General features: G+C 37.9%; 2 protein-coding genes across 7 annotated transcripts in view; one reads left to right on the top strand and one right to left on the bottom strand.

Annotated features, from left to right (window-relative positions):
* The window catches only part of ADK (adenosine kinase), a 488464-nt gene extending 485129 nt beyond the window's left edge, over positions 1-3335 (bottom strand). For 3 of the 5 annotated variants that reach the window (XM_029245239.1, XM_029245241.1, XM_029245245.1), the window contains exon 1: positions 2646-3289. Coding sequence is in view for 1 of the 5 variants with exons in the window: in XM_029245237.1 (XP_029101070.1) it covers positions 3225-3289 (65 nt within the window). In the remaining 4 variants the exon portion in view is untranslated. Of the gene's footprint in view, positions 1-2645 lie in introns of all 5 variants that reach the window. The other 2 variants (XM_029245237.1, XM_029245240.1) reach the window with 2 other exon arrangements.
* A 320-nt stretch (positions 3336-3655) lies between these two features.
* AP3M1 (adaptor related protein complex 3 subunit mu 1) lies at positions 3656-27020 on the top strand. 2 transcript variants are annotated; one of them, XM_029244916.1, is made up of 9 exons: positions 3656-3811; positions 13583-13858; positions 14553-14724; positions 18527-18664; positions 20712-20797; positions 21649-21782; positions 22651-22858; positions 24329-24473; positions 24945-27020. In XM_029244916.1, exons 2-9 carry the CDS (start codon positions 13586-13588, stop codon positions 25043-25045), a joined length of 1257 nt encoding a protein of 418 aa, XP_029100749.1. In that variant the 5' UTR covers positions 3656-3811; positions 13583-13585; the 3' UTR covers positions 25046-27020. The 2 variants fall into 2 exon arrangements, with proteins under 2 accessions (XP_029100749.1, XP_029100750.1); XM_029244917.1 differs by lacking the exon at positions 3656-3811 and adding an exon at positions 3858-4566 and having other exon boundaries at positions 24945-25599.
* Positions 27021-27263: the final 243 nt, after the last annotated feature.

The following is a 27263-nucleotide window of genomic DNA, read 5'->3' as shown; positions in this document are numbered from 1 at the left end:
CCTGGACCCTCCTACACCTTCTGCTTCAGTCAGACCAAACAAATGTAGTTCCCCAACAGAGGCAGCTCTCTGCCATTTCTACCTCCAAACAAACTTTTCTATAAGCCAGACACCCTACTTCACATCTGGTTAGCATCATCTTTCAGTATGTCATCTTTCGGTATGCTCAGTTATCATTTTCCCAAACCCTACTCATTTTCCACCAAGAGGATGGTACCTGGGTCTTAGCTCTCTCGCTCCATGTACCTAATTTTTAGCACCATGCCTAAAATAGCAGGCATTTGAAAGACTGACTAAAAGAATACGCTTGGCATGTGCTCAACAAGCCTTGGAAGGAACTCTATCCTCTTAGAGGTGACCGCTGAAGAAATTAACTTGGATGATATTTCCAAAGGAGAGAAAAGAAAGTTAAGTGGTCCTAAATACACGTAATCATCATGGAACATTTTCATCTAGGGAGCAGTTCCCAAAAATGCTTCTTGACTTCTTTCAGGCCTAAATACATCATCTGTAACACAAGGATCATTATTCCTACTTCACGTGTTGATGGGAAGATTAAATGAGATAGCATAAATAAAGCACCTAGTATAATGTATGGCACTCAATTAATGTTCCTCAACCCAATGTGAAAATATGACAGAGCTAGCGTATTTCTTTGCAACTTCAGTAACTGCTATACCCTAAAAAGCCTAGAAAAATAATGGATATTTGAGAAAGGGAAGCTAGACTTGTCGGATGCTCTCTATGAAGCAGTTTTTTCCAGCCTCACACTATTGTCACTTTTGTGTGGATAATTCTTTGGTTTAGGGGGATTCCTGTGCATTGTAGGATGTTTAGCAGCATCCTTGAATTCCACCCACTTGGTGCCATTAGCCCTCCCCACCAAATATGTCTCCAGACATTGCCAAATGTCCCTTGGGGGGCAATACTTCCCCTGCTTGAGAACTACTACCCTAAAACTAACTGAAATTCTCACAAAGCCCTAAATCCTTTTCTTGACATCTACAAATATATATCATAAATTTATTTGTTCCCTAGGAACTGATTCTACACATTAAATCATGCTTAGACTTTATAAGCTGTTCTCTTAAAAGTTAACCAAAACTGTTAGCTAGCCCCTTAACTGTCAAGCAAGTCATCACAGATAATGCATGCAGTCTAACCACTCAGTGTATTACCACACTGAGACCCTTAAAGCCAAACTAATATAATGAACGTAGGAATAGCCAATCCCAAAAGGTCTTCACACAAAATGAAGAGATTTATCCCAGTACTCAGGTGTCTAATCCTGACTTCATGTCTACAGGTGGTACTAACTACATATTTTATAAAATGAGTTTTAGTTGCCTAAGGACTTTTACAAGTTTTACGTAGACACTAATAACATGTAAAATAACATTACACCTGTTTAAGAATTATTATGTATCATATACCCATATATTGCAACAACATAAAAAGTTATGTACACTAACCACAAAACAAAACAAAAAACAGACAGGAAACTAGAGAAACAAAAGCTGAGTGAACAGTTCACTAGGGCTTTTGGACAAACTGTGTGAGGTTAATAAAGTTGACCTTGATCAAGTTACTTAACCTCTCTATACCTGTTTCCTCCTTGCTAAAATGTATATAATTATAGTGTCTACCTTGTAGGGTTGTTGTGGGATTGAATGAGTTAAAAAAGGTAAAATGCTGAAACAATACACATTAAACATTATTATTTATCGTTATTTTTAAGGCTGCATAGGCGAAGAGAAGCGTATCTTGGGTGGTTGTATAAAAGTAGGCACAGTAAAGTCAAACAACAATGAACATGCACCCAGATGCTCTATGTTCAAACTTCAGTTCCTTAACTAATTGCTTCATTTGGGCTTCCATTTTCTCATCTGTAAAATAGGAAAGCACTTTGAAAACAGATTACCATATGACAAAATCTAAGGGTTGTATGTTTAGTAGGATAGCAGGGGAAAGTTGCAGCTGTCTTCCAATTTGGTAGAGGAAACTTTGTGAAGAAGGTACTTTTTAAGGAAATACTCTAATAATGGGCCAACCAGGGAAAGCACATGCCTTGAACCCAGGTAGGTCTGATTCAAAAGCCTTTGCTTTAGTCTACAGTTTGAAAGCTTAAAACGAAAAAGGAACATCCTGAGTCGTTTAAAAAAAAAGTTTATTTTCTTCATATAAGGTAGGCACACTAACCCTTTGACCCTTTCAAAGTAACAGGAATACATTAAAGGCACTGGCAGGGATTTGGTCACCATCCATTCAAAACAGCGTTAACACACCACCAAACCGCTAAGTGATCTTTTCTTTTCAATTATGAAAGATTCGTTCTTTCAGAGGTAAGGGTAATGCTAGAAAAAATGAGATTTGCCTTGTATGATCAGGAGTGTCCCAACAGTTTTAAATCAGTTTGATGTCTATTTTTAGATACAAAAATCTTTGCCTTCCAAGGAACATTTCAAAATCATCAAGGAATACGCATACTGCACCTTATACTTATTAGGAAGTAATATTTTAACCAATAACTTTTTGTAAGTAAAAGTTGCAACATCAAATCATATGTGAAACAAAAGTTAGGTGCAGAACTATCTCCACTGCTGCCAAAAGTGCAAAGAAAAAAAGAAAAATCAAGCTTTCCTAACCGTTCAGGTAAATGCCACCTCCGCAAAGCCTCGGAGGGCGAGTCTTGGTCCCCGGTAGAGGGTCTCCAAAGATAACACCATTCGGTTCGATGTACGTACGAAAAGGAAGGTCAAGGCGCCCTTCCGCGACCTTTACGAAAACTCCCAAGAATTTTGTCTTTGCCCCAGGGTAGAGCTGTCGCTGGGCATTCTCCTCGACATCCCGCCGGGAAGAGGAGGTCGCCGCAAGTGACTCGGATCAGGTCGGGTCCGGTCCTCACTGGTCGCACCAGCTCAGCTCGGGCGGGCTCCCACGTGGCGGCCGCAGCCTGCCCAAAGACGGCTCTGCACCCCCGGCCGGCGTTCTGATTGGCCAAGGGCGGCGGAGCGTCTCCGGAGCCGGCGGTGACTCGGCCAAACTGGGCGGGCGCCGGGCAAAGGGTCGCAGCCAGGAGGACAGCTACCCGAGCAACCGGTCCCGTGTGTTGGCCCCATGCCGGCGGTGCGGATACCACCCGGCGCCTCGGTCGCGCAACCCCATGTGGTCCCGGGTTAGCAGCAGGCACAGTCACCCTCTACCCTGTGTCAGGTAGCGCTCACCTCAACGCTCGGGGCGCCTCCACCTTCAGCTTTTTGGGCTTCGGCTCCTCCTCAGCCGCTGCCATTTTCGCGCTCCCACCTCACTTAAGCTCCAGAGCTCGCCCCACCCCTTCGGCTCTCGAAGGCCTCGCCCCCTCTCGCATCACCTCCTCCTTATCTCGAAACCCCGCCCCTCTCGGCTCCTCTCAGTTCGTGCCTCTCCCAGGCACAGCTATTTGGCTCTACCTCTCGGCCTCACCCATTGGCTAGTTCACAGCTCCTCCTAACCCCGCCCTCCCGATTGTAGGGACACCCTGACTGGTTTAGGCTGCGGATGAGCGCCTAAGTCCAGAAGATGTGAAAGCTCCCATTTCTCTAGACTCTGGATGATCTAGTAGATTATATCCTAAAATTCAAAAGACGTCTTTCTCCTCATTCAACGTCTTCTCACTCATTTACTCTTTCCAGTACTGTTGGTTACTTTGAAGCTGTTAGTCAGGCAATCTATCCGGCATCCCAACTCCGGGGTCCTCACGATCTTCTCAGCTGCCTCGGCCTCCGTCAGGAGAGGACCCCGCGTCGAATCACTGACTGGCCCAGGAGTCGGGGTGAGTGTGAGGGGCTGGGGGTCTGCGGACAGGGTGGCATCACGAAAAGTGGGACGTAGGCTGAATAGCTCGGGCTCCCGACTGCAGTCTGGGGTGCGGGAGCGTCTCTGGTGCTGTGGACCGGGGCCGCGCCTCCCTCCCGGCCTTCCGGTCTTTCTTGCCAGCTGGGCCGGAAGGGAAAGGTGCACCTGCAGCCCAGTGTTCTCAGGCCCTCAGGCTCAAGAGGTTCAGGCTCATTGGGGTCCCTCACCGTGCTCTGACGCGGGAAAAAGGTCTTGTCACCCACGGAGAGCTGAAGTACCGACGACTTGGACCTCAGCCCCAGGCTTCTGCTGTGGAGGACAAAATCCTTAAGTGTCCTGAGCGGACGTCTTGTTAGAGGGTGGCGCCTGGATGAGCCTGGGGTAATGCAGTGAGGACAGTGTTGCAGTTCTTCAGAAACGAGTTGATAGGACTGTAAACTGAGGAGGTGACAGTGAGTATGGAAAAGTGATAAACGATGTGCTTGGTTGGATTTGGTGGATTTGGATTGAACCCGAAGCTGAAGCTTGATTAAGAACTTGATACTTCTATAAAACTAGGAGTCCTCACATGAGATGGAGGAATTTTGTGGAGCTTGGAATATATCGAGTTTGAAACAGTAGTTTAGGTGGAGATGAAAGAAAAGTTTATTAAAAAAAAAAAAAGCCTGATAAGTAAGCCAGAAAGAAACTTTCCAGGAGAGAACCAAGACAGGTGAAGTTCCGCATAATTTGGTAAGAAGTATTTGTTTTGTTTTGAGGAAACTTATCAGTGACATGAAATGCTGCAGGGATCAAAGGAGGAAGTAGAAGTCTGAGAATAGGTTGTTGGATTTGATGATTAGGAAGTCATTGGATCATTTGAGAGAACTGCTTTAATAGAGTCCGTTATTGAGAGGAGAGACTGCAAGTGTAGACTAATGCTTCTTCGTTTGGAGCATGAAGTGAAAGATGGTTGGCAAGGTCCATAAAAGGTTTGGGGTTTGTTTGTTGTGTGTGGGAGCAGAAAGCAAGTAACTAATGTATAAGATTAAACATTCAAGAAACAGGAGATAAGACCTGGGAAGAGAGGAAAGGGGATGGGATCAAAATTACAAGTGGAAAAATTAGTGTTAGAAAGAACGGAGGACACTTTCATTTGAGATCATAGGAAAAGTGGAGGATTGAAATGAATGAAAAATTACCTGAATCTTAACATACCTTTAGTAGGAATGCTCTCTTGGCAATAAGATTAGCTTTTCTTACTGAATCTTAGGATTTTACAATGTTTTTAAACAGTCAACATAATAGACTATTGGAGTTCCCTGCAGACTAGATATTTTTAAGTAGCTCAGTAATATTTCAATTCATACATAATGAGTGACATTTGTAGAGAAGAGGAATTCACTCTCTCTCAACAAATGACCTTCTCTCCTATTACGCAGAGAAAATAGAAGCCATCATCTTCTTGCAACCAAATGTACAAATCTGCTTCCCTTCTGTTTAAAGAGGAAAAAGTGTCCCTTCTCCTTGGGAAGGCAAATCCTTTCACCTAGTTTCCCAGTGCCATCCTCTCCTGCCTTCTCAGGGTCTTTTTTTTTTGGCTAAATTATTTCCTCTCTCCAATTCATCAGCCTTTCCCCTTCTACTCACATTTTTCCTTCAGCATTTAAAAATATTCTTCCTTAACTTTATGAACTAATCCCATTTATTTTCTTGTCTTTTCTCTCCTTCATAGCTATAGTTCTTGAATGTATCATTTACTCTCATCTCTGTTTTTCCAACTTCTTGCTATTTATTTCTCAGCACACTGCAGTATATTTTGTTTCCACCATTCCACTGAGCTACCACTGAAACTGCCCTTACTAAGATCACCAAATGGGGCTTCCCTGGTGGCGAAGTGGTTGAGAGTCCGCCTGCCAATGCAGGGGACACGGGTTCGTGCCCCGGTCTGGAAAGATCCCACATGCCGCAGAGCGGCTGGGCCCATGAACCATGGCCGCTGGGCCTGCGCATCCGGAGCCTGTGCTCTGCAACAGGAGAGGCCACAACAATGACAGGCCTGCATACCGCAAAAAAAAAAAAAAAAAAAAAAGATCACCAAATGGCCTCTATGTGTTAAATTGTACGTTCTCATCAGGCTGAAAATTTGCTTCCTTTGAGGCAAAAAAAAAAAAAAATCATACTTTTATGTATAAAGCACAGGTATTTATGGTACATAAAGAGGTGTACAGAAATATTCCATGGTATTAAAATTTTATGGAAGAGGGGTGTGAGTGAAGGGGAATCTGAAAAGGCACCTTAGGATGCAATAATGAAAGTTGAGAAACACTGTAAAATAAGAGATATTTTCAGTTTTCCTTGTAGCTTGACCTCTTAGTGCCATTTAAAATGTTTACCACTCCTTTTTTCTGGAAACACAGTAATATACTCTGGTTACTAAACTCCCCGCCCCCCCGCTTTTTTTTCTTATCTCTCTTCGGCCACATCTTCTCAGCCTTTTTTCAGGTCCACTTTCTTGACCCACATGCTACTCAGATTTTGAAGTTCCTTCCATAGGTTCTTTTCTACTATACACATTCTCTCTTTGTAGTTTTAGTCTCCTTATAGTTATATTTTGCATTAATAAAAAATCATGGAGCTTCCCTGGTAGTGCAGTGGTTGAGAGTCCGCCTGCCGATGCAGGGGACACGGGTTTGTGCCCCGGTCCGGGAAGATCCCACATGCCACGGAGCGACTGGGCCCGTGAGCCATGGCCGCTGAGCCTGCGCGTCCGGAGCCTGTGCTCCGCAACGGGAGCGGCCACAACAGTGAGAGGCCCCCGCACCCCAAAAAAAAAAAAAAAAAAAAAAAAAAAAATCATGATTACAGTACTCACAAATCTATCTCCAGTTTGACTTCTCTCTGAAGCACCAGACCTATATATACAATGGTCTTTTGAATATATCCATTGGGGTCAAATATATCCAGAATTGGGTCAGATTGTATAGGACCAGGGCTGAATCCCTTGTTTTCCCTCTCGTCTCCACTGCCTGTTCCCTACCCCCCAAACTTTTCTCAACCCTAAATGTTTCTCTTTTCATTTTACTCCATCCCTATTATCAACACTCTAGTCTAGACCACACATAACTCATCTCTCAACTAGTGTCACAATATTCAGTTGCCCAATTATCCAGTTTCCACAGTGCAGTCTTAAAACTGTAAATTGGGTTGCATGAATCCCCTGCATAAAACCATAAAAAATGATTTTACATTGCACTGAGAATAAAGTGAACCAATCTCTGCTTATCTTCTCCATTCTCATCTCATCACTTCCATCCTCCTTCTGAAGTTGCTAAATTTGTACTGCATTTCTTTGTCTTATGTTCTTTCTCACCTTGAAGCCTTGTGGATTTTTATAGCGTACTGTATTTCCCCTATCATCTTACTGTATTAAATTGTTTGCCTTCTTTGCCGAACTCTAAATGCTGTGAGTTCAGGGACTCTTATTCTGTTCACCTTGTATCCCCATTGCTTAATATATAAAACATTCAAAACTGTTGAATGAACAGGATCAAGACATTTGTTAAAAATCAGAATTTCAGCTAGATTATTTTCTGGTTTCATTCTCTCGCCTTAGATACAGGCCCTTCTATACCTCCATTCTGTTATATATAGAAGGAATACATTTTCTTTTTTAGACACTCTCTTCCAAGGATACTTTGACTATTGTAATTGCACTGCTTGTGAATCATCAGGGTGAGTGTGTTCAACATTCAGTAAAGAGGGTTTATGAAGTATTTAAGCTGCAGTCAAAGCTCTGATGGAACTGCCTCTGAACACAGTTTCTTAAGTGGCTTTAAAATAAGTTTGGAGAATTCTGTTTTCTGACTCAGAAGTCACTAGGAACAAAAAGATAGTTGTGGTGGTAACTTTCCCAGAAAGTTTATTAAAATAATGAAATAAATAACTGCAGCTACTCAAAGGATAAGTAGCTAAAGAAACAAGTAAATTTACACTGCTGCATGTGGTATTTGTTTTTTGCATTAGGTCCTTGGTCTTAATATGGATAGAAGAAATAAGCTTTTTTTTCCTATAATAGAAGGTTAAGATGGGTTTTGAAGATAAGCACTGTTGAAAGCTACAAGTGCTGTGCTTTCCTCTCAGCACTGAGGACAACAGCAATAAATCCAGATGGCAGTTTAACTTACTCTATTCTTCTGAGACCTGAACTACTGCCAATGAAAATAACTTTGGTGGAAACTTTTCCTGGAAAGAATTTTTCACCAGCTTAAGAGGATGAGTAGGAATCTGGCTGCTCAAGTAAATAAACTACAAAGTCACTTGCTTCAAGAATAAGCAGCTTTTTTAGGGTATATTGTGGCAATGGAGTACCACAGATCCATGTGAACTACATTTTCTTTAGGATGAATAGTTTAAGAAGATAACCTATGTCAGCTCTCTTAAATATAATTTCTGGTCTAAATAATTTATTAGAATACATTTTGGCTTCTAACTAAACAAGAGGCATATCCTTCAACTCTTCCTCTTAAATTATAAGCTCAAACAGCACATTTGCTGCCCAGTCCAATATGGTAACAGCTAGCTCCATGTAGTTATTTAAATTTAAATTAATTAAAATTAAAACTTCAGTACCTCAGTTGCATTAGCCATATTTCAAGTGCTCACATGTGACTGGTGGCTGCTGTATCGGACAGCACAGATAGAGGACATGTCCATTATTGCAGTAAATTGTACTGACACTGATGCAATAGAGTGTGTTCCTGATAATTAGTTTCTAAGAGGCAGGTAAGAACAGGAGCTCAAGATTCAACTGGATCTGGGTTTGAATCCTAGCTCTGATACTTATTGTATCATCTTAGATAATTGACTTATCATTTCCAAGACTTTATTGTCTTATCTGTAAAATGGGGATAAAAACAGTATTTATAGCATTGAGTTGTGAGGATTAAATAAGATAATATAAGAAAAGTGTCTAGGATAGTGTCTGGCCCACAGTAAGTACTCAATTTTAGATATTATTAATTCATTTATCTTTAATGAATAAAATACTTTGAATGAAGCTGAAAATTAATTATTGTGAAGGATGCCATATTCCTTAGGGGGCTCACCTGAAGTGCTCAAATCTGGGTCTCATTGAGTTGATTCCAATGTTCCACTTTAAATCGTACTTTATATTTCAGATGAAAATTTTATTCCACAAAAGGCATCACAATGCAAATTTAGTTGCAGATCTTATTGCTGGGTACTCCTGTTCTATTTTTTTAAAGTGTATCAGAGAACAGAGGTTAAGAGTCAGTAGGTTCTCTATATTCCAGTGGCACTATTTTAACACTCAAATAGAAACTGACACAAAGCAAACCTATTAAACAAAGCATCTGACTAGATAAAGTGGAAAGATTTAGGAGGTTCCAGATATTAATCCGGAAAAATTTAGTAGGTCCAAAGCCTGAGGTATCTGCGTTTATTGCTGCCAACTCAGGTTGATAACTTGGCTAAATAGAGATGCCTTTGAACAAAGAAACATTTTCTTTTTCTACTAAACTGGAACCCTAAACTATCAATATTAACAGCATCCATACTTTATTAATACAATAATTGCTAAAGCACATCTTAGTAGTTAGTATTATTTACTTAATAACTATTGAACATTCACCAAATGGGAAGAGGAAATCATCACCAAATAGTCTTTAAATGTCAACTGCTTTCATTAAGTAAATGACCTCCTATAAAAAGAACTGGTCAGGCTGATGTCATTGTTTTCTGTGTCAATAGAATTGAATGAATTCATTCTGGAAACTCTTCCTTTCCTCTTTGGAATTTATCTTCATGCATAGAAATTATTATATTCATAGATTTTATATTCTTTCTCCTTAGGCTACATTTATCATTCACTACTGTAATTTTGAATGAATGGACCACTAAACACCTGATACTGATGTTATCTATATAAAAGAAAGGAGCAAGTTAAGGTAGATATTTGTCCACTGTCTCCCATATTACAAGGACAATAAACTTTTTATTTGAAGCATAACTAACACTCAGAAAAGTATACAAGCCATAACATAAAGCCCAATGAATTATCACAAAATGAACACAACTTGTAACCATCATCTAGATCAAGAAATAAAATTACCGGCACCTTAGGAGACCAACCCTGTTCCTGTCTCAGTCATCACCCCCACTCTCCTTCCCAAAAGAAACCATTTGATTTCTCAAACTATAGATTAGCTTTGTCTGTTCTAGAACTTCATATAAATAGAATCATACTGTATGTATCCTTTTGTGTCTGGCTTTGTTTGTTCAGTATTGTGTTTGTAAGATTCGTCCATATTTGTTTCATGTAGCAATAGTTTATTCATTTTCATTGCTGTGTATTTCCCTTTAATAATACACTAGTTTATTTTCCCATTGTACTATTAATAAATAATAATAGTTTTCACTATTACAGTATATTTTTATACATGTTTTTTGTGCATATTTGTACGCATTTCTGTTAATCCATCTGGGAGTGGATTTGTGTGTTACAAAGTATTAAAGAATACTTTTTATTAATTGAAAAAATAATTATATTAAAACTAAGCATTTTTTAGACTGAAAACTACTAAACTGCAGTTTTCTAAAAATGTGAAGTTTAGTAGTTTTCAGTATATTCACAAATCTCTAATTCCAGAAGATTATTTTTATATAAATTTATTTATTTTATTTATTTATTTTTGGCTGCGTTGGGTCTTTGTTGCTGCATGTGGGCTTCCTCTAGTTGCAGCAAGCGGGGGCTACTTTTCGTTGCAGTGCACGGGCTTCTCATTGCAGTGGCTTCTCGTTGCGGAACACGGGCTCTAGGCACGTGGGCTTCAGTAGTTGTGGCTCGTGGGCCCTAGATCACAGGCTCAGGAGTTGTGGCTCACGGGCTTAGCTGCACCACAGCATGTGGGATCCTCCCAGAACAGGGCTCGAACCCATGTCCCCTGCATTGGCAGGCAGATTCTTAACCACTGCACCACCAGGGAAGTCCCTCTAATTCCAGAAGATTTTTATCACCTCAAAAAGAAATACAAAAACCAGTAACTCCCCATCCTTCCCCCTCTACCCAGGCCCTGGCAACCACTAATCTACTTTCTGTCTCTGTGCATTTGCCTGAATTCTAGACATTTCATACAAATGGAATCATACAATATGTGATCTTTTGTATCTGGTTTCTTTCACTTAGCATAATGTTTTAAAGGTTCATCCTGTTGTAGCATGTACTGGTACTTCATTTCTTTTTATGGCTGAATAACATTTCATTTTGGATATCTGTTATTTATCCATTCATTGGTTGATGAATCCATTCATCAGTTGATAGACATTTGGATTGTTTTCACTTTTTGACTATTATAAATAATGTCGCTAAGAACATTCGTGTACAAGTTTTTGTATGGACATATGTTTCCAGTTCTCTTGGGTGTATACCTAGGAGTAGAATTGTTGGGTCATTTGGTAACTCAATCTTTAACTTTTTGAAGAACTCAAAACTGTTTTCCGCACAGCTGCACTGTTTTACATTCCTACCAGCAATGTATGAGGGTTCTAGTTTCTCCACAAACTTGTCTACCCTTGTTATTGTCTGCCTTTTGATTTGATTATATCTAGCCTAGAGAATATGAAATGTTATCTCATTGTGATTTTAGTTCATATTTTGAAAAGATAGTGAGCTCTAGTGCTTATCAGCCATTTGTATGTATATCTTCTTTGGAGAAATGTCTTTTAAAATTCTTTGCACATTTTTTATTGGGTTATTTGTCTTTTATTATTGAGTTGTAAGAGTTCTTTATATATTCTGGATATTAGTCCCTTGTAAGATGTATGGTTTGCAGTTATTTTCTCATTCTGAAGGTTGTCTTTTTACTTTCTTGATAATGCCTTTTGAAGCACAGAAGTTTTCATGCTGATGTAAGTCTGGGTTATCTGTTTTTTTCCTTTGTTCCTTGTGCTTTTGATGTCATATCTTAAAAACGTTGTCTAATCCAGGGTCATGAAGATTTATGCATATATTTTTTCGAAGAGTTTTATTGTTTTAGCTCTTATATTTAGGTCTTTGATACATTTTGTATTAATTTTTGTATATGGTGTGAGATAGCAGTCCAACTTCTTTATTATGCACGTGGAAATCCAGTTGTCCCAGCACCATTTGTTGAAAAGACTATCCTCTCCCCTACTGAATGGTCTTAGCACTCCTGTCAAAAATCAGTTGACCGTATACGTAAGGGTTAACTTAAGAACCTTCAATTCTATTCCATTGATCTCTATGATTCTCTTTGTGCCAGCACCTCACTGTACCTTACATCAAGTTCTGAAATCAGGAAGTGTGAGTCCTCCAAATTTGTTCTTCTTTTTCAAGATTGTTTTGGCTATTCTTGGTCTCTTTCATTTCCATATGAATTTCAGGATCAGCCTCTCAGTTTCCATTAAAAAAAAGGCAGCTGGTATACTAATAAGGATTGCATTGAATCTGTAGATCAATTTGGGGAGTCATGTCATCTTAACAGTATTAAGTTTTCCAATCCGTAAGCATGAAAGGTCTTCCCATTTTTTTAGGTCTTTTAAATTTCTTTCAGTGATGTTCTATAATATTCAATGTACAGGTCTTACACTTCTTTTGTTAAATTTAATCCTAAATGTTTTGATCTGTTTGATGCTTTTGAATTGCTTTCTCAATTTCATTTTCAGATTATTCATTGCTAATGTATAGAAATACAGTTGATATTTTATATTAATTTTATATTCTGCAACCTTGCTTAACTCATTTATTACTCTAGTAATTAGTGTGTGCGTGTGTATGTGTAATCCTTAGAATTTTCTACATACAAGATAATATCATCTGGAAATTGAGATCGTTTTGCTTCTTCCTTTCCAATGTGGAAGGCTTCTGTTTCATTTTCTTGCTTAATTGCCCTGGCTGGAACCTCCAGTACCATGTTGAATAGAAGTGGTGAAAATGGACATCATTGTTTGTTCGTTTTGTTAAGTGGAAAGCTTTTGGTCTTTAAGTATTAAATGTTAACTATGGGATTTTCTTTTTTTTTTTTTAATTAATTTATTTATTTATTTTTGGCTGCGTTGGGTCTTCATTGCTGTGCGCGGGCTTTCTCTAGTTGCGGAGAGCGGGGGCTATTCTTCGTTGCGGAGCACGGGCTTCTCATTGTGGTGACTTCTCTTGTTGCGGAGCATAGGTTCTAGAGTGCAGGCTCAGTAGTTGTGGCACAAGGCTTAGTTGCTCCGCAGCATGTGGCATCTTCCCGGACCATGGCTCGAACACATGTCCCCTGCATTAGCAGGAGGATTCTTAACCACTGCGCCACCAGGGAAGTCCCTAGCTATGGGATTTTCATAGATGCTCTTTATCAGGTTGAGGAAGTTTCTTTCAATTCCTAGTTTAAATATTTTTAATTACAAAAGGTTGTTGGATTTTGTCAAATTATTTTTCTGCGCCTTTTGAAATGATTATATTTTTTGTCTTTTATTTTATGAATATTGTATATTGTGTTGATTGATTTTCATATGTTGAACCAACCTTGCATTCTTGAATAAATCCCACTTGGTCAGGGTTATAATCTTTTTTATATGTTGCTGGATTCAGTTTGCTAGTATTTTGTTGAGGATTTTTATACCTATAGTCTTAACTGATATTGGTCTGTAGTTTCTTGTATTGCCTTTATCTGGTTTTGGTGTCCAGATAATACAAGGATACTTTTTTGATATATACTAAATTTAAACGTTTTTCCTCCCCCAGAAAATGATCCACAGTCTATTTCTCATAAACTGTTCCGGTGACATATTTCTAGAGAAGCACTGGAAGAGTGTTGTGAGCCAGTCTGTCTGTGATTATTTCTTTGAAGCTCAAGAGAAAGCAGCTGATGTTGAAAATGTACCACCTGTTATTTCAACACCTCACCACTACCTCATCAGTATCTTTCGGGATAAGCTCTTCTTTGTCTCTGTCATACAGACTGAAGTGCCACCTCTCTTTGTAATTGAGTTCCTACATCGAGTTGCTGATACTTTTCAGGTTGGTTATTCATCAGATACTTTGAATTATCCAAGTTATATTATGATTATATCCTTTAAATACCCAGTTTTTGATGTGTAGTCTGTCTCTCTGTCTCTCTCTCCCTCTTCTTTTCAACTAAGCATAAGTTCATAAACATAAACCGTTTTTTTAGTAGGGCATACAGTAGTACACATGGTGCTCCAGTTACTGTTTTAGAAGAACAAAACAATCTCATGGTAATGGAAGCTGTATTTTTTTTTATGTATTATAAATTATGTCATCAGGAAATAATAGTGCCCTCCACATACAGTTCTCTGAATAGTACCACAATTTTGACTGGTTATGAAATCTTCCAATACTTACACTTTATTTTTTTCTTGTCTTGCTGAATATACCAATAATTTTAAACTGATCTTTGTTTTTTGGAGTACCTAATCAAGGCAAATGAAGTTTATAGTTCACATTCTGTTTTAACATTTCAGTGTACTTTCTGGCATAATATGTAATAGGAATTGAATTCAATTTAAAAATATTAAGGAAATATTGAGAAATAGTATATAGAACTATGGAGGGTTTTTTCCCTCTGTTTTACATATTTTCAACATCTTAAACAATGAATTATGCTACTGTAAGCTTACCCTTTAGAACAAAAAGTATTTAGCAAGCCTGTCTTCATGTCTTCCATTGTGTAATGTTATGTACATTTTGTTAGGACTACTTTGGTGAGTGTTCGGAGGCTGCAATTAAGGATAACGTGGTAATAGTATATGAGCTCTTGGAAGAAATGTTAGACAATGGATTTCCACTGGCTACTGAATCTAACATTTTGAAAGAATTGATTAAACCACCAACAATTCTGCGTTCTGTCGTCAACTCTATTACAGGTAAGATGAAACACACTCTGTTAGGAACTGAGCCATTAAAACTTCGTAAACAATTCATTTTTGCTTATGATCTGGCAGATTATTAAGGTAGTCCATTTTGGCCAGAATTATAGTTAGTGATAGGCCAGAATTATAGTTAGTGATAATGTTAAAATGGATATATATTTCTTTTCATGAAAAGAGACTATATCTTAAATGATACAGAACTTTTGGTTATTACTCTTCTGTTATTTTGCTACAAGACTACAAAAATATTATTACTATTGTTTAACAGTAACTAGTAAGACTGAATAAATTATCCCAGTTAATCATAAAGAAGCCAATGTAGTGACAGCTGTTAACTATTGTGGTAATCATTTTGTAATATATACATAAATCATTATGTTGTGTACCTTAAACTAATACAATGTTATATGTCAATTATATCTCAGTAAAGCTGGAAAAAAATAAAATTAAAATATAGCATTATAAATCTGGCATTATGCTGCATACCCCACAATTACTAGAGTATAGAAAATTTAAGACTGCACCACAGAGTACATGCCATCTCCTCCAAGTCTTTATTTTGTACATATAGAAGATATATTAAAAAGAGAAAATTAGTCTATTTGTGAGATTTCGTGCATTGTGGGCCTTGTATTTGTGTTACAAACTTCTAATTTTGGTTTAATTCTTGAGTATAGCTAGAAATTAGGTACATCCAGAGGACGATATACTTTTGAAAGTATCAAAGTCTTCTAGAGAAAGATTTCTGTGAAATGTTATATGCCACTTCAGCTATACTGTCCACTATTGCAAACCCCTTTCCAAGTGCACTGACCTAAAAAATGGGGTAAGAGAGGCCTATAAGAAAGTGATCATTCCTTTATTCATCCTCTGGGCAAGACTGAGTGTCAGGAGAAATTTAAGGAAAGATAGGGAAGGGTAAGCTGTGACAAGCGAGAGAGAGGCATGGACATATATACACTACCAAATGTAAGGTAGATAGCTAGTGGGAAGCAGCTGCATAGCACAGGGAGATCAGCTCGGTGCTTTATGAGCACCTGGAGGGGTGGGATAGGGAGGGGGAGGGAGGGAGACGCAAGAGGGAAGAGATATGGGAACATATGTATAACTGATTCACTTTGTTATAAAGCAGAAACTAACACACCATTGTAAAGCAATTATACTCCAATAAAGATGTAAAAAAAAAATAATAAATAAATAAATTAAAAAAAGACATCAACTAACCGCCAAAAAAAAAAAAAAGATGGGGTGTCTTTGCTCCTAAAACGTAAACTCTGGATGAGAAACTGAAAAAAAAAAATTAAAACACATAAATAACAGTATAAGATTTTGAAAAGCAATTCCATACTTTATAGATGGTGTAGTGACACTGGAGGGTACACATGGTGTAATATTAAATGGAAAAAAAAAACAAAACAGGGAGTTCCCTGGCAGTCCAGTGGTTAGGACTTCTTGCTTTCACTGCTGGAGCCCAGGTTCAGTCCCTGGTCGGGGAACTAAGATTACACAAGCTGTGCAGCGTGGCCAAAAAAGAAAAAAAAAAAGCACACAACCATAAAAAGTTACTCTTAATTATACATAAATATTCCCACAAAAAATGTTCTAAAGTTTATAATACCATCTCCAGCTAAGGAACTACATATTATCTTTATTTTTGCATTATACTTTCTGATTTCCAAAATGAACATGTATTTTATAGTCAGAAAAAAATTAGTGAAATATAAAATTTTTTAAATTTGATATTTTTTAAAATATTTGTTTATTTTATTTTTATTTATTTAGCTGCTCCGGATCTTAGTTGCAGCACATGGGATCTTTAGTTGCGGCATGCGGACTCTTAGTTGCAGCATGCATGCAGGATCTAGTTCCCTGACCAGGGATCAAGCTCGGGCCCCCTGAACTGGGAGCGCTGAGTCTTAACCACTGGACCACCAGGGAAGTCCCATAACATGGATTGTTAAGGCAATACATTATAAAGATCAAGAGAGTGGGTCAGTGGATAAAGTAATCTCTCCTGAACTGGAGTGGGTGGCCCTAGGACAGGGTCCTGGAGAATCAATAGAATTTAGGAAGAGAGGGAGGAATAAGAACATTCTTCATAGATGGAACTGTATGAGAAAAAACACACAGTGAAAAATCTTGAATTGTATTAACCTGTTTAACAGAAGTAGAGCTGTTTTTCAGTTGAGTAGTGAGATAAAATTAAAAAGTTAAGTTGAGGAAGTCCTGGAATGGTAGTCTAAATATTTAGCTTTAATCATAAAGCCAGTGGGGAAACATTTAAAGTTTTTGAACAGAAAGATTAAAGCAGTGTTTTTAGAAAATTCTGGAAGGCAACAGGATTGGAGACAGGAACACCAACCATAATTACACTACAAAGTTGTATGTGTACTTTGACTGCAACTACAATCGAACACGGGTTTGAACTGCCCAAGTCCACTTAAAGTCAGATATTTTTCAGTAAATACATATTATAGTACTACACAAGCCGCAGTTGGTTGAATCTGTTGATGCAGAACCATGTGTACAGAACACCAACTGTAAAATTATACATGGATTTTCAACTGCACAGGGATCAGGACCCCTAAACCCTGCGTTGTTCAAGGGTCAAGTATGTATTTATTATTTTTAATAAATTTTTATTTATTTTATTTATTTATTTAGGCTGCATTGGGTCTTCGTTGCGCATGGGCTTTCTGTAGTTGCGGCGAGCAGGCTCTCATTACGGTGGCTTCTCTTGTTGCGGAGCACGGGCTCTAGGCACACAGGCTTCGTGAATTGTGGCATGCGGGCTTCAGTAGTTGTGGTGCACGGGCTTAGTTGCTCCGAGGCATGTGGGATCTTCCCAGACCAGGGATCGAATCCGCGTCCGCTGCATTGGCAGGCGGATTCTTAACTACTGCGCCACCAGGGAAGTCCCAAGGGCCAATTGTATATTTTAAAGTGAAATCTGAAAAAAGCAAAATTATCAAAATAGAAAAAAATAATAAATGCAACCTGTTTTGAGGGAAATGTTTAAAGAAATATACCAAAATGTTAATGGTAGTTGTATTTTGGTGATAGGAAGATAGATTTTTTTTAGCTACTTTTCTGAACTTTTCACATGTTGTTATTGTTAAGCATGTACTACTTTTGAGTTGGAAAAGTAAATTAACCAGAATGTTAAATATGTCACAGCTCAAGGGTATATGTTTTGGACAACCAGACTTATTTTCAGACATATGTCAGTTTACCAGGAAATTAGCCAGATTTTGAACATTAGCCATATTGCATGTGGGCGTGCCATATGGGTGTGCTGACCTTAAAATGGGAAACGGCCAGAGTATGTTCTTCAGCCAGTTAACTCTGCTTGGCGGCATCTCATGTATAATTTAAGCTGAATACCAAATGGCCTACTTATCACTCTGTATTCTTGGTGCAGACATTTTATCAGCAGAGGGTTTTGAAACAACCAGCCTCTTTTTTCATCAGTGGTAGCACGATGAGATTCTGTTGTTGAGCCACTGGAATTAGGTTAGGTTACTGTTAACACACAGGAAGCAAAAGATAAGTAAATGAATTTAACCTGGTTTGGCAGATAGACACAGGACCACATGGCCTATTTCTGTCTTCTAGAAATTTGATCACATTGGTATGGATATGTCTCTGACAGTTCTGTAAACCATCCACAACTTCAGTGGAGAAATACCCAAACACTAAAGAAGCAGCTAAAGTACTTGAGTTTTTTTTTCTGTTAAGAGCTTTTCTGATGAGCATCTTATGTGTTAGCTTTGCTTTCTGTTTTTCCGGTTTCTAGGCAGTAGTAATGTTGGGGACACACTCCCCACTGGGCAGCTGTCCAACATCCCATGGCGCCGAGCAGGGGTAAAGTACACAAACAATGAAGCCTATTTTGATGTCGTTGAAGAAATAGATGCAATTATAGATAAATCAGGTAATTGTGTGCATATTATCTTATCAGGGAAAAAACAGTTCAGCTGACATAAGCTGAATAGAAAACCAAAATCCCTTGGCAGTATGCATTTCAGTGGAAAAGCATTCATTTTCAAATCTGTTTATTTTGTCCAGAGGTTTCATATTATTTTCATAACCTCTAGTTGAGAAATGCCAAACCTTTGTAAATCAGATCTAATGCCACCTTACTTTAAGCCAGTTATTACCCTATATTCATTTCCATCTTGCCATTTATTCAGTTTAATATTTGTTGTATATCTACTATGCACCATACTTTTTGCTACCACTTTATCTGCAGTCCTTCTAGTAAAGACCCCAGACTAAAGAACAGTACTGTATTAGAATCATAACGTTTTATTAAAAACATCTAGTCCAACCCTCACATTTTATACAAGGGGAAACTGAGGCTTAGAAGAGTTAAGTAATCTGTTCAAGGTCACACAGCTAGTTGGTGTGTGAATATGAGTTACTGTGAATTATAGACACTATCTCTACAGTGAATGCCCTTTTTATTATAAAATTCCATTGTATGGAATAATAGCTGTACTATTAAAGAATAATGGCTCTTATTTCTTAAAAGTTAACAGCTAGCTTAGTCCATTTCATTAGAAGCTTGGCTAATTTTATTTTAAATATTTTAACTTTGATTTATTGTTAAAGTATTTTAAATAAAATTAGCCAAGTTTTAATGAAATGGACTAAGCTAGCTGTTAACTTTTAAGAAATAGGAGCCATTACAAACAATAAACGCTGGAGAGGGTGTGGAGAAAAGGGAACCCTCATACACTGTTGGTGGGAATGTAAATTGATACAGCCACTATGGAGAACAGTATGGAGGTTCCTTAAAAAACTAAAACTAGAACTACCATATGACCCAGCAATCCCACTACTGGGCATATACCCTGAGAAAACCATAATTCAGAAAGAGTCATGTACCACAATGTTCATTGCAGCACTATTTACAATAGCCAGGACATGGAAGCAACCTAAGTGTCCATCAACAGATGAATGGATAAAGAAGATGTGGTACATATATACAATGGAATATTACTCAGCCATAAAAAGGAACGAAATTGAACTATTTGTAGTGAGGTGGATGGACCTAGAGTCTGTCATACAGAGTGAAGTAAGTCAGAAAGAGAAAAACAAATACCATATGCTAACACATATATATAGAATCTAAAAAAAAAAAAAGGTCATTAAAATTTTTGAATTTTGAAAACAAAAACACTAATTTGAAAAGATACATGCACCCCAGTGTTCATAGCATTATTTACAATTGCCAAGATATGGAAGCAACCTAAGTGTTCATCAACAGATGAATGGATAAAGAAGATATATACACAGTGGAATACTACTCAGCCATAAAAAAGAAAGAAATTTTGCTATTTGCAGCAATACGAATGGACTTGGAGGTCATTATGCTAAGTGACATAAGCCAGATAAAGAAAAATACTGTATGATATCACTTATATGTGGAATCTAAAAAAATACAACAAACTATTGAATTTAACAAAAAAGAAGACTCACAGATATAGAGAACAAATTAGTGGTTACCATTGTGGGGTGGGGTGGGAGAATGGGAGATACAAACTGTTGGGTGTAAGAGAAGCTCAAGAATGTATTGTACAATGCAGGGAATATAGCTAATGTTTTATAATAACTGTAAATGAAAAGTAACCTTTAAAAATTGAATAAATTTTTTTTTAATTTTAAAAATCACTGGAAAAAAATATTTTAACTTCATATCCAGCAGTCTTACAAAGTAGATGCTATAAAGATAGGGACAGGTTTGATTTTCCTTAAAATTATCATATTCTAACCAGAGATAGGTATAGGCCATGGCGCTCAGTAAAGAAGCTATCTGAACTAGTGTAATGGGTCCTCTGTCCACTAACCTTTTAATAGATGTGCAAAGCTTCAGTATGTCTGACACCCAGGAGATATGTCCATTACTTCAGATGCAGTGGTAGCTCTAGTAAAGATGCAGATTCCAGTGATGTTATCACCTTTATTTCTTTCTTTAGGATCTACAGTCTTTGCAGAAATTCAGGGGGTAATTGATGCTTGCATTAAGCTATCTGGAATGCCTGACCTTTCCCTTTCTTTCATGGTAAGTTTTCTCCTGTTTTGTAGCTCCTTGCAAGCCTAATACATGTGAAGTACTAAATGAAATGATAAATACTGAGACATGTTTGTTTTAGATTGCAAAGGATTAAGAAATATTCCTAACACAGCTTCCAAAGACAGTAGCTTACATGATGAGCATTGCCTTTATGGAAAGGCTGAGGAGGGGTCTTTGCCTCTGAGTATGCTAGAAGTAGCTTAAATGGCTGGCTGGCATCTGCAAATGTGCAGTGCTGCTTTTCCTGAATTATTACATGCTTTGTTGATATGAAAGGATATTGATCTTTTGCATCATTTTAGATACAGCATCATTTTAGATACAGATACTACTAAGAACCATAAAGAGAACTGAGCTCTGATGCTATCTCTGCCTCTAACTTGTCCTGACCCTGAGCTCTTTGAACCTCAGTTTTTTCATCTATGAAATGGAAATGATACCACTCATATTTTCTACCTCATAGTTATTGAAATTCAAATAAATAAAATAATGTATATAAGATATTTATATAAAATATTCAAATATTTTATATTCGAATATCAAATATTCAATTATTAATTGAATATTTAATTAATTCAATTAATTAATTCAATAATTAATTGAATTCAATTCAGTTCAATTTGAATATATCAAATATTCAAATAAATAAAATAATGTATATAAAATATTTGCAGACTTTAAAGCATTGTGAAACTGTAAAGTTGTGTTGATGTGATCATAACAAACTCTTACATGACTGCTATATCTTGATGAAGCATATAATTTCTCATAGTATCTGAATTAGAGTTACAATATTCATTATACTTTATAAATATGGTTGTCTTCTGTTTCCCTGGCAGAACCCGAGGCTTCTAGATGATGTCAGCTTCCACCCCTGCATCCGGTTCAAGCGTTGGGAATCTGAAAGAGTTTTGTCATTTATTCCTCCAGATGGAAACTTCCGACTCATATCATATCGTGTCAGCTCACAAAAGTATGTTGATGCATCAATCAGAATCTCCTGTCAAATATCAGTGTACTGCATAGAACTCACTTTTCCCTGTTTCATTCTGACAAGTTGGGTACTTGAATTCATCATTGCTCCCTTTAGCCACTGCTCACCAGGAGACCCAGGAAGAACTGGTGAAAATGTGTGTCTAACATAATCAGTATACTTTGAATCTTAAGAGTACAGAGTAGTAGTAAATTAGACTGTAGTAAAAATATATACCTGAGAGCAAGCATTTTGGACCATGCATAACCTGGGCAAAACCGTAAACCCGTACCATAATTTTACTGTGGTCTGTGGACATCATGGCTGATAGAAGGAGACAGACTTACCTGTAGCTCTCCAGGACATTCTTCAACTAACTGGCTTGAAGTTACTCTTCTCTGCACTGAAGTTTAAATGAATGATTTAGCATCGTGAGTTGTAGCTGGTTTGTCCCTTGAAAATATCAGAAAGTATTTTGGGTAACATCATAACAGGACTTAAAAGCAGAGGAATTGTTTCTTGGCCCTTACCACATAAAAACTGATTTATTTAGTTTGTATAATTTTAAATTATCTTTCTATGGGATCTTATTTCATTTCTTTAAACTAGGGCTATTTGCCCCAATTGCTTATACTATAATTAAGCTTCAGATTTCTATCTTGATTTGTATACTTACTGCTCAGAAATTGTATAATTCCTAGCAGAGTGGTTCCAGAACACTGTGCTATACTCAACCTGCCCTGGTACACATACTCAATCTGCAGTTCTGGGGGTATAGGATACTCTGGACTGAGGTTTTCAGGCCACCTCTGGAACTCACACTATTAATTGTATGTTTTTGTGGTTGTGTCTTTCTTTCTCTTTTTAGTCTAGTGGCAATACCAGTGTATGTGAAACATAGCATCAGTTTTAAGGAGAACAGTTCTTGTGGTAGATTTGATATTACAATTGGACCAAAGCAAAATATGGGGAAAACTATTGAAGGAATCACAGTGACAGTTCATATGCCAAAGGTTGTGTTGAATATGAACCTGACACCAACACAAGGCAGCTATACTTTTGATCCAGTTACCAAGGTACAGCCACCTAAAATCAAGAGTGAGCAAGTGTTTCTGCAATCTTTGTTTTGTGCTTCGGGGATGTGGGGGGACAGAGGAAAGGGTCTCATGTCTTGGTTAAAATTAAATTTCCTAACAAAACCTGGAATGCATACTGTGCTGTGCTTCTGCCACTGCCTGAAGAGGGAATCCTGCATCTGCTGCTGAGTCGACAAACAGAAGTGAGACTCATTCTTTCTTCCTTCAGAGTCTGCCTTTACTTATCCATTGATAATCCAAAGATTCACTCACTCTTCAATGAGGAAGATGTCTCATAGAAGCCTGTGATATAAATTTTGTCTTCCTTTAACAAACAAGAAAACTAAAGCTCTGAGGTCAAGTGACTTGCTCAAGGTCACACAGCTAGTTAGAGGCAAGGTTGGGATTCGAACCTAAGGCTATCTGGTAAACTTTTTAAAAAGAGAAAAGCATTATGTGGATATAATGATCTATTAATTGTTAATAGATATTATAATCTATTAATTGCTAAATTTTCTGTAGAAATTAAGACCTTTCTCTTCCTTTCTAATTTAAAAGCATTGTTTCATACTCTTCCACAGAGGATGTTGGCTAGGAAAGCTGCCTTCTCACCCTACATATATTTGCCTCTAGCAGAAGGATTTCAGAGAAATTGTAAAAGATGATTTTTCTCTCTGCTTCCTGCTTGGGTAAAAAATGATTCTTTTCTTCAGTAGAGTCATTGAGCTACCTGGTAAATGCAAAGGGTTTTCTTTTTTTTTTTTTTTTAGTAAAATCATTGAATGTTAAAGATCATCTAATCCAATCCTGAGGATTTGAAGAATCTCCCCAGAGACCACACAAGGATGAGAAGTGAAGGGGGAGCTCCAGATCCCTGGCCCTTCACCCCAGCTTCAAACATAATAGCTTCAATTTCTCATCTGTTACTGAGCTTCCTCACTAAAGATTTCATTTGAACAAAGGGTTCCATCACTAAAAGTTTAAAAACACCAATTTAGGCCCATCTTCTTATTTTACGGAGAAATAAACTTAGGCCCAGAGATAAACAGTAAAGGTGGTATAGTGGAAAGAACATTTGATACCAGAGAGCTGTAGGTTCAAATCCCAGCCTTGCCTCTAACTAGCCATGTGACCTTGAGCAAGTCATTTGACCTCAGAGCTTTAGTTTCCTCATTTGTTAAAAGAAGACAAAATTTACATTACAGGTGTCTGTGAGACAGCATATGAAAAGTGCTAAGCACAGTGCTAAATCCAAAAGCGGATGCTTAACAAACATTGATTCTCTACCCTCACTCTCCATCCAGAGTCACAGAACTAATTAGTGATAAAACTCAGTGGAAATCCCAGGTCTGTTTCCAAGATACTGTGCTTTATTTTGTACAGAAGTTTATGGTGTCTTTGCACCTTGTCTTTGAACACATGTCTTTAATAAATAGTTCAGAATGTTTTTGTTTTTTATGTCTTTTTAAGGTACTAACGTGGGATGTGGGAAAAATCACTCCACAAAAGCTCCCCAGTCTTAAAGGACTGGTAAATTTACAATCTGGAGCACCCAAGCCAGAAGAGAATCCAAGCCTCAACATACAGTTCAAGATCCAGCAGCTTGCCATTTCAGGTAAGGAGAAATTTGACTTGTGTTTAAGGGTAATTGAGTTTTGCTGAGGTCAGCTACTAGGATCTTAGAAGGGTAACTGACATTCTGTCTCTACAAAGAGCAACAGCTCCAGTATGCCTTTCACTCTGTGCTATGGGTACAGTGATTTTGGAGAGCACCTTATTTCACACAGCTTCCCTTCACCCCTACTCTCATTCAAGCACAAAGAAAGGAGTCATTCATACTCACAGAAAGTAGAATTATCCTTAAAAGACACTGCTTGTCCACATGGGAATCTGAACTAAAACCATATTTCCATAGTGCTATAATCTGTGAATGGTAGAAGGAACATTGCTTCCAAATGGTGACAAGCACACTGGTTAATGTCAGATTTACTGTGTAGTAAACTCTATTTGCTAAGCAAATATTGTATTGGTTGGTGTGACCAGGATAGTAATTTATTCCTTTCCTTACCTATTCTTTTTGACACAGGCTTAAAAGTAAACCGCTTGGACATGTATGGGGAGAAATATAAGCCATTTAAAGGAGTCAAATATGTCACGAAAGCTGGAAAGTTCCAAGTGAGGACATGAGAAGAGGCCAGAATTCCTCAAGATATGTTTGTTTTCCAAGTGTCATTACAGTTTATTACCATTAGGTACCAATTGGATGGGAATACATATTCTAGTTAAAGCATTTGTGTCGAGCCACACACCGCTAACAGAGTTGCTTAGTAATCAATGTAGGGTTCTTAAGTAGCTTTAAGCTAAGGAAACTTCTGAATGACTTAGCTTATTTGTATCTTGTCACCTAGGATGATTTTAGAGGTGATTTCCTCCATAGGGAGACACCAGCTGGAGGCTGCATATTTTAACAGTCAAGGCAAAAGTCTACAGTGATAACCTCTCTCCTAAAACAAGTGAGCTGGTCTCAGCAGGAGCTATCTTAGTCTGTAATGTCATGTATCAAGTGCAGCCAAATGTCACACTTGATCTTAGCCATCCCAAATCTTCTGTCCCAACTGAGGAAAAATTCCTCCCACCCCAAGAAGTTTACAGAAAACTGCCTCTTCAAGTGTTTGCCTTATTCAGCTTTTCACTTATGCCATTAAGCAAGCACTGTAGCAAAAGCCACTCCACATGGCCCTGGCAGGGAGCACTGCTGCTCCATGCTCCATTCTCACTGTACTTGGTATTGTATTTTTTATAAATAAGATTTTTATGTAAAGCTCAGATTTTGATTTATAGGGACCTTGCTGCAGTAAGTACCATCTCAGTTTTGTGCCACTTGGTTCAGCTGTTAGCACAATAAAAATGATTTGTATCAAAGGGGTGAATGCTTTAAGGTAATAAAAGGGAACACTACTTCTGCTTTTAGGAAGTTATTGCAAGCACAAGCATTTGAGATTTTAAGCAAATTAATGTAGTAAAAGAGAAACTTAAGTGAACCTTTGCCATCTTCATGTTTTATAAAACTTATCCAACACCACTTAAAACCAGTTAGCCTAAAGGCCTCATGCCCTAGTTCAGCTAAAGGAAGAAAATGTGCCTGCCTCACTGTTGTCAATCTTTTTTTTTTTTTTTCTTTTTTATCTCTGTTGTTGTTCTTAAGGGTTTCAACTTGTCTACACGCCTTGTCTTCAGGGGAACTCCCTTTTCATATTGTGTGCTTCCCAAGGCTATAGTCAATAGATTACTTCCTGAAACTATTGTTGTAACTGTCACTGGAGTACTTAAATGTCTCTACTGTACTGACAAAGTACATTATAATGAGGCAGAAACAAAATCCTCAGTAACATTGATAAACCTGTATTGATCTTCATGGTTGGCAAGTCAGTCCACAGTTGTTATCATTTAACTTGATTGACTTAGAAGTCCTTGCCCAGTTATTTTGCTTCATTAGACATGAAGAATGGAGAAAGTTAAGGTGTAAGTGCTTGCTCTTGCTATTAGTTTTCTTTGTGACTCCATTCTTTTCATTGTCAACTTACCCCTTACCCTTATCATGCTAATCATAGCCCTTACACTCATCCCATTCTGCTGTCAGGGCTAGTGGTTGGTGCTGGTACAGGGAGCCCACTGTACAGCAGCATTCTTACCTTTGCCTGCCTAGGGCACCCAGCCTGCCTTTCATCTAACAGGAAAGGTTACTTTTTGCAACTTAGTAATTTCTAGGGTAACCAATATCAGCTTGGCAGCTAAAATTAAGATGTTGCCAAATATTTATTCCCTTTGCCTAAGATTGGTTACCCAGTTCAATTGCTTTTCATTTTAATGTCTTCCTCTTCAAAGTTCATACCTCAAAAGAGCAATCAATACATTTGCTTTTCTTTCTGCAGAATCCCTAATCTCAATCATCCATATATGGACTAATTTTCTTTCTGTGCTATCTTCTCATATACAAGCAGATTGTATTCCAAGAGTCCCTTCTTCTAGCAATTTCTGCTACAACTTCCAAGTAGACTGTTTCCTTTTACAATTAAATTATTGTATTTATTAATTTGATTGAATCCAGTAAGTCCTTTCTCTAGCTCTGGCTACACTGTCAATAAAAAGATGAAAGCAACAAGTTGATTTTTTAGCTTGACTGTTAATTGAGCATTCTCAGCTGGGCATGCCACAGTGTTAGGGCAGGCTGAACACGGTCACATTTTACTCTGCCTCATCACACAAGGTGTGAGGGTTGCTGCAGAGCACTTCCAAGTGCTCCTCTCTTGACCTCAGCCTTATATATTTTCTCTAACCATCACCCTTTTAGCCACAGACTGAATAATAAGTGATCAAAGCTACTCTCCATACCACCACCTACTAA

Source organism: Monodon monoceros, unplaced genomic scaffold, assembly GCF_005190385.1.
Source record: "Monodon monoceros isolate NGI ecotype Baffin Bay Population unplaced genomic scaffold, NGI_Narwhal_1 Super_Scaffold_4, whole genome shotgun sequence".
Classification (NCBI taxonomy): Eukaryota; Metazoa; Chordata; class Mammalia; order Artiodactyla; family Monodontidae; genus Monodon; species Monodon monoceros.
This window is presented reverse-complemented; position numbering and strand designations above follow the sequence as displayed.